The sequence below is a fragment of the Salarias fasciatus genome, chromosome 2, assembly GCF_902148845.1.
Source record: "Salarias fasciatus chromosome 2, fSalaFa1.1, whole genome shotgun sequence".
NCBI classification, from domain to species: domain Eukaryota; kingdom Metazoa; phylum Chordata; class Actinopteri; order Blenniiformes; family Blenniidae; genus Salarias; species Salarias fasciatus.
The window spans coordinates 5,629,117-5,636,839 of record NC_043746.1 but is presented as its reverse complement, the minus strand read 5'-3'; the positions used below and the strand labels follow the sequence as shown (position 1 = coordinate 5,636,839).

Sequence of the window (7,723 nt, the reverse complement as noted above, 5' to 3'; positions counted from 1 at the left end):
GTTTGTGTTCTGTCCAGAACTCTGTTTTGGGAGACAGTCCCGTGCTGTCCAGTTTCCCAGAGTCAGTGAAACTCCGGACACAAACTGTGAACATGAAGAGATCATAAAGAAATGTAGACGACCTGCTTCTCAGGACTGGACGACTGAACTGGGCAAAGTGGCTGCTTCTGGAGGAATGACAAAAATAAATAAATAATGTCAGTAATTTAAAGTCTCCAAGAGGAATGAAGGTGGACAGCTGAAGTGTGTTCCTAGGTGGGAGGGGCATGATGATGTTTTGCATTTGCAAACCACACTGAGTCTGTGAATTGTTCAGTGTGAGTGTTGTGTGTTTGTGAGGTTTAGGCACAGTTTTAACTCTGTATTTTTACTCCATATTTGTGCACTATGAATTTTTCTCCAAACTCCACTTGGAGACGCTGATGTTTCGCCTCTATGGGAGAAGGAGATCGTGTGCAGGGAGAATCTACGAGGCTGGAACAGTGACCTGCAGGCCATTGATGAACAGAGCAAGGACGGTAATGAAGAAGACGTGCAAGCACAAGATCAAAGTAAGCATTATTAGGATAATATTATCTGCAATATTATATTGCAATAAAAATAAATAGGCTAAAATAAGACATGTATGTCATGAAGATTGATAATGATTAATATCACCTTTAGAAAATAAAAATCTTATTATGACAACATTGAAATTATGTTGTGAAATGGACTCGTTCATGGAGTTTTACAGCCTGCAGCTACAGATAGTAAACAGGTGGTTCTAGAAAGAACATGGAAAAGTGTTTTTGTCACTTTTTTTTTCTATCTGTAACATATGAAGTGGTGAAATGGTGCTGTGACCAGCTGCAGGTTTCTGATTTTGTTGTATATTTCTTTCTCTTTGCTCGTTTCATTTGAAACAAATGGAAGTTAACTTAATCTATTACACTTCACTTTTTTTTCCTGTTTTGAAAATTTAAAAAATAATAAAAAGAAGACAAAATGTTCTTTGGGGTTTATTTTTCAATACAGATGCATTTTTGCTGCTCGTCAGTCATTTCATGTCCATTTGATGACCAGCTACTCTGGTTGTTTTCGAGACGGGGGTCCTGACCCGAAAGAGTGGCTTAAGAGGAGCCGTGGAGCTGAAAATCCAGACTATTATTTTTACACTAATAGTTCTGGTACCCCCAATAAGTGATGGATCAACATGTCTTTCTCTTTTCTTTTCTTTTCTTTTTTTTTTTTTTTTAATAATCCTTTAATTGACAAACATACAGACATTTTCCAGGAGTAGTAATTCATTGTCTGATCTGATATTTCATGTCACATAGATGCTAATACTACTGTGGTCTGTTGCAAAAATGTTAATACAGCTGGTAGTATCAAAAACAAAATGAGCTGTCAGAACAAAGCAAGAGAAAAGTAGCACAATAATATGTTAATTCTACGGTGTGTAAAACTATGTTCTTATAAATGTTATGAATTCATATCCATATGAATAACGTCATAATGGGACCTTTATTGAAACTAACGTGGCAACTGGAAAATCCGAGCTTTAAAGTACTGTTTCAATCCACATTATCTGGACCGCGAATGTTCCATCTCAAGATGTGTATTAACCACGCACGTTATGAGCAGTTCTCCTAGGACAAATGTGTGGACTTTAACATAATAATCCAATATAATACCGCATGTTTTATTTTATACAAGCTAATGGTGAATGCTCTTTTATCTAAAGGAAAAGAATTTGATAGAGAGCCATTACTCCCGACGGTCCGTGAACGCGTCAGTCCGCCCCACCGGATGAGCCGTCAGTCAGTTCCGAGCTTCAGGAAGGAACCAGAGCTCCGGTGGAAGTAGCCTGCTAGCCATGTCATCCGCGGAGGAGGCTGCAAACGAGTCAGGAGAAGTCAAAGAAGACAAGGAGTTTGATGTAGAGGCGGAGGACAGTCTCCAGAACGACTACGGCGTCGACCCGACTCGATACATCTTTTACAGGTCGTGTGTGGCTCCCCTCTCAGAGGCTAAGTTAGCCTCGGTAGCTTCTTCTCCCTTATGAACACCGAATCTGCTCATATTACTGTATAACTTCACAGATTCAGCGAAGCGCTCGTTTGATTAAAGTGTGTCAGAAAATACGAACAACCGTGTTTTTTCAGTTGAAAGTCAACGATTTAGAACTGTTAACAGGATTATGTACAGGATTAGCGTTGTGCTAACATGAGAGTTCAACCTCCAAGTTTCTGTTTTCTTTCTTTTCTAAAATTATTATGTTAATACACAGTATTGTATTATTACACATCATATAAACCATATTTTAACGTGTTACACCAGGCTTGCCATTATCGCAGCAATTTCAACTTGGAAGAACCAGAATTAGTGTAAAAGATTAGTGGTACAGTAGTTGTAGCTAGTTTTGAGTCATAGGTGAAGAGGATAAACCCTTTTAAAAGTTTTACAAAATGACAATTTACAAAAAGTAGATATGGAACAGTTTTTTTTTATTTTATTTTTTTAAATTTTCTATGTTCCGATTAAAACAACTGTTGTAATCAAAATTCCATCTCTCCCTCGATAGTTCAGCAGAGCTTTACATTCCATTCAGTGGTTTTGGTTTCTTTTTTTCTACAGAATTGCACAATTGAGACTCTGTTAGATGAATCTATGTGTTGTTATTTATTGAAATTTTGTGTTATTGTGCAGTTCAGAAGTTTATCAGAATTGCTACTTTGACAGTTGCCCAGAAAGTAAGGGAATAAATTTGTTTACATTATTTTGAAGCAAATATGAGACGACATAGTAATAGACCTTGGGATTGCTTTCATAGCATTATTGTATGGTCTTCGGTTACCTATGTTAAATTGGGAACATAATTAATCAAAGGATGTAATGTTACCAACATAATGTAAGAGATGCATCACAGACCAAATTCCTTTGCATGTTGGATATACCTGCAGTTTGAAGAATAAACGCCTGTTGTTTGTGTTGCAGGGACAGGAAAGAGTGGGCGGACCTGGAGCCCGTTCCACAGGACGATGGACCGAATCCTGTCGTGAAGATCGCCTACTCAGAAAAGTGTAAGAAATAATAGTTAATTAGGAACAACTCAGTTGCCAAAACGCTTCAGCCTTGGAAGAATCTAATGACGGACTTCATGTGTTTCTGTCAATAGTCTCCGATGTTTATGACTACTTCCGTGCTCTCCTGAAGAACGACGAAAGAAGCGACCGAGCTTTTGCCTTGACGGCAGATGCCATCGACCTTAATGCTGCAAACTACACAGTTTGGTGAGCGCAGTTTTTTATCAGCGTTAAGTGAGAAATCGCTGTCAGAACATGACGGAGAAAGCACGGCAGAGTGATCTCTGATGGGAGGTGTTGGTCTTGAGAAATCATTTACATGTTGAAGGTTGAGGCTGATGATGAAAACCATAAAATGAAGTAACTGATTATGTTAAAGATTCTTCTGTGGGCTTTGGAAATTAACTACTTGTGCTAACGTCTCCTCTTTAACGCTGAGTTTTGGGATTATTTTACAGGCACTACCGGCGAGTCCTGCTGCAAGCCCTGTCGAAGGACCTGAGGGAGGAGATGAGGTACATTACCGCCATCATTGAGGAGCAGCCCAAAAACTACCAAGTGTGGTGAGTGCCGGCAGAGCGTCAGGCTTAGCGTGTCACAGGCGATGCTGGAGATCTGAGTGACTGGAGGTTCGGACGCCGCTCTTCCAGGCATCACAGACGTATGGTGGTGGAGTGGCTGAACGACCCCTCGGAGGAGCTGGAGTTCATCGCCGACATCCTCAGCCAGGATGCCAAGAACTACCACGCCTGGCAGCACAGACAGTGGGTCATCCAGGTAGGCGCCTGTTGGCTTTAACACCAAAGAAGAAGATCCGGAGCTCTGCCCACGGCTCTGCAGCCGCTCTGCCAGATACACGCCTTCTCTGCTGTGTGTGTGTTCGTGTCATTTACTACACACCGTCTGATCCCACCTGCAGGAGTACAAACTGTGGGACGGAGAGCTGGAGTTTGTGCAAAGTCTTTTAGAAGAAGACGTGAGGAACAACTCGGCGTGGAATCAGAGGCATTTTGTGATTTCTCACACCACAGGCTTCTCTGACCCCGCCGTGGTGGAGAGAGAGATTCAGTAAGTTTTTGCTCAGCGGCTCTTTTGTACCTGATTAGAAGCGACCGGCTGATCTGGTCGAAAGCAGAGTCGTCCTCACCGCTTTGTTCTGTTGAACGCTTCGACTCATCCCTCCCTCTCCTTCTGTCAGGTATTGTCTGAGCCAGATCAAGAAGGCTCCTCACAACGAAAGCGCCTGGAATTATTTGAAAGGGTGAGCTGTGAAAACACACCGCGGATCACAGGAAGTTTGTCACTCGCTGTTAAAAACGGTCAGATTTTATTTGATGTGTGAATGGATTGGAGTGCCATTCAGAAACTCACTTTCTAGTAAAAATCCTGGTTTTGCGTCTGTATCACCTCCTTCTTTTCCATCTAAAAGCTTTCTTAGGTCACACGGTGACTGACAAAAATAAATGTCTTTAAGAAATACTGCCAGATTGAAGTGATGTAGAGTTCAATCGAACTGCCACTAAGTGAGACCAGGTGGAGAGTTGAATGTTAAAGACGGAGGCGCTGGCTGACGGGATCCTCTCATGTCCTCCAGGATGCTGCAGGACAGAGGCTTGTCGTCCCAGCCGGGCCTGCTGCAGAGCATCCTGCAGCTGAAGGAGACTCACTGCTCGCCGTACCTTCTGGCTTTCCTGTTCGATTGCTACGAGGACGCTCTGGAGAACGGCGTCCAGAGCGCCGACGGCGAGGGCGAGGAGCAGAAGGAAACCCTCAGAAAGGCTCTAGAAGTAAGTCTAATGCAGACCAGCGTGCATGAGTCAGAATCTGTCTTCGCCTCGTTAAAGCAGCCGCTCTCCGTTCTCCCTCTTTTAAAAAGATTTGCAAACTTCTGGCGGAGGAGAAGGACACCATTCGGAAGGAGTACTGGCAGTTTTTGGGACGTTCTTTAAAGAGCAAGTTCGGAGACGGCGGTCCGTCTGAAGAACCGGAGGCAGAAAGTCCGCAGGAACCGGCGCCGGCATCAGAACCGCAGGAGGTCAGCTAGACCGCCAAGACTCGGAACGCTCCCCGTCAGCAGGGGGCGCCGGCGGAGAGTCATTACTGTGTTATAATGTATATCAGTTGATGTTTGGAGGAATAACTGACGTGTCTCTCACCAAGTCCGTGCAAGTTTGTTCCAGAAACTACAGAGAGCTGTGGCAGCCTGAATAACCACTGCAGCTGTGTTACACATCTGGATCACTCCCGCTCCATTAAAAATCTTTTTTTTTTTTACCCTCTCAGCGTCTGTCACGTTTACTGGCCCACCTCTCTGACTGTGTTCGCACTTCGCGCGCCGACTTCAGTCCTGGTGAGGTCGAGATCTGCTCAGAGGAAACCGAGAATCCCGCTCTCTGCTCAGGTTTCATGATTGAGCGTCCGCTTCAGGTCATCAATTCTGCCAGTCAGCAGTTGGAGGGTAAAGCACATGCAGCTAAAATCAAATCTGAAACGAGCCGCCCCTCGCTTTGAATCAATTTACCAGAAACACACATTTCAAATTGCATTGCTTTCCAACATCAGCCTTTAATAATTTAGTTTATATTGATTATAACTCTGCATGAACTTCAACTGGATTCAGACTCACTTTTCACTTAATTCCACAAACATCCGCCTTCTATACTGTTTAAATCTGCCAGTAGATCTAATCGGTGGATTTATTTACTGACTGAATGAACAGAGAGGAAACGGTCTGAAGCCATACTGATGTCAGTTTGTTTTTTTTGTTTTTTTTTTTGTCCACTGGCAATAAAGTACTGGAGAGACGCCACCGCGGCCTGATCAATGACTCACACCGTCACAGCTCTTTAGAGAGTTTACTGTGCACACACGTGCACGCAGCCTGGACTCCCTCTGAGCAGAGAGATGGATTTCCTCCACTGGATGCAGCTGGTTGTACTTGCAGGCCCGAAGCGGGCGGCCGCTGTTCCAGTAGAGGGTAATTACAGCTTGTGGAGCTGCTTCAAGCCGGAGTGGGGCTGCGCGCTTTTCTCTTTTTGGCCTCGAGGACCGTCAGATTGTCGTCATCTTTAGTCGTGACACCATCGTGACACTTTGATATTTAGTTTCCTCAGCTGATTCAGTGCTATTTACATAACTGATCAACAAAGTTCAGGATCTAATAGGATCAAAATTTTTGCCAAATTGTTGCAGAAGTGGCTTTTTTGTGTGCAGTTTGCACGTTCTTCATGTTTGTGGATAGAATTTCTTCTATGCTTTCCTCCCACAGTTCAGAACCATGTGTTTTATGAGAAACAGTGACTCTAAATCTGCAACCAGATGACTTTATCACACTAATTTCCACTGCTGTGAAGTAAATGGTTTGCATTTTAATGACCTATAGTTAACTCATGTTTCATTCATACCCAGCCTCAAACAGCATTTAAACCAGAGTGCTTTTAATTAGATTAAGCAAGGTGCTGTGAGTAAAGGTCAACAGTCTGCTGTGATGGTGAAAACAAACCATTTAGATGATGTTTGAGTTAATCTAATCTTATCCAGATAACTTAAAGTTGCTCACTGTCGGTGAGTTCAGAGAAAGAACTGTTTTAAATGAATAAAATAGGAAAAAAAACTAACTTTATTCATCCAACTGAACTTACCATTAAAGTTTGCCGTCCAGGTTTTCAGGGTGTCACAGTGAGGTGCGGGTCGCCTCCAGGGGGCAGCAGACACTTCTGGAGTATTATGTCTCAGAGGCTCCAACGCCACAGTGTTTAGATCAGTCACTTTAACTGTAACGAAGTACTAACAACCTTCAGTAACTGGTAGCACATGTAGTGATGTGTCAGCCTGGATGGGGTCAAAGGTCACTGATGGGAAAGGCGAGCTCGTGATGTCCTAAAGCTGGGGTCTAGAGCAGCAGATGAAAAGAGAAGGGTGAGTTTGGATCAGTTTGAGTGAGGAGCTGCAGTCGGAGAGCCTTCAGTCCACTGATCAAACCCAACCCATCAGCTGCCTGCAGTGCTCCCTGGTGGGGGGAGTCCGGAAGAGACGCCTGTTGGTCCAGACACCGAGTAATTAAAAAACTAATTAAAGCCAGCACAAGTCCAAACAAAGCGCCTGGGCACCAGGGAAGACTGCATGAAGGCAGGAAGCTGCAGCCGAACGCCGGGCCTCGCTTCCTGCTCTCCACGTACCTGAAATGACGGCGGCGATCGCGGAGGCCCGAGCCGCCACGTCCGGCGGGACACCGGCAGGAGCCTCCTGGTGCAGAGACATCTGTCTCTTCTCACCGGTGGAAAGTCCTCCGAGGGTCCGTGTGTTTATCCAGACGTGAGCCACATGTTTGTTCAGCGCCCGCAGGCTCCTCGGCTCATGTTTCCACTGCGCAGCATCAGAAAGTAAACAAGAGGAGGCGACAGGAAGTTTGCAAACAGGCCTGACATTTCTGTCAGCCGCCTGCTGTTTTAACACTCTGGAAGAGACGAGGCCGTCACATGGCGCTGCTTTCCAAGGTTTCCTCTCAGTCCCCCAAAAAACCGGCCTCCTTCAGACAGATATGCTGAGGAAGCAAAAAACTGAAGGCAGATAGAGAAATGTGTCCACATTAAAGATCATTCCTGGAACTTGAGAAGTTATTCTGATCATAAACTGCTTTTTTTTTAACTTCCAGCTAC

General features: G+C 44.2%; 1 protein-coding gene across 1 annotated transcript; it reads left to right on the top strand.

The window, feature by feature from the left end:
• Positions 1–1,810: 1,810 nt before the first annotated feature.
• Positions 1,811–5,874, top strand: fnta (farnesyltransferase, CAAX box, subunit alpha). Its single transcript, XM_030107784.1, has 9 exons — positions 1,811–1,983; positions 2,977–3,062; positions 3,158–3,272; positions 3,524–3,628; positions 3,716–3,842; positions 3,985–4,133; positions 4,264–4,326; positions 4,660–4,852; positions 4,942–5,874. Exons 1-9 carry the CDS (start codon positions 1,856–1,858, stop codon positions 5,107–5,109), a joined length of 1,134 nt encoding a protein of 377 aa, XP_029963644.1. The 5' UTR covers positions 1,811–1,855; the 3' UTR covers positions 5,110–5,874.
• Positions 5,875–7,723: the final 1,849 nt, after the last annotated feature.

Bases quoted from the DNA above. Each gene is read 5' to 3' on its own strand.
- fnta (XM_030107784.1), top strand. From the start codon at position 1,856: ATGTCATCCGCGGAGGAGGCTGCAAACGAGTCAGGAGAAGTCAAAGAA. The intron at 3,063-3,157 runs GTAAGAAATAAT...TTCTGTCAATAG, and splicing joins GATCGCCTACTCAGAAAAGT to TCTCCGATGTTTATGACTAC. The intron at 4,134-4,263 runs GTAAGTTTTTGC...TCCTTCTGTCAG, and splicing joins GTGGTGGAGAGAGAGATTCA to GTATTGTCTGAGCCAGATCA.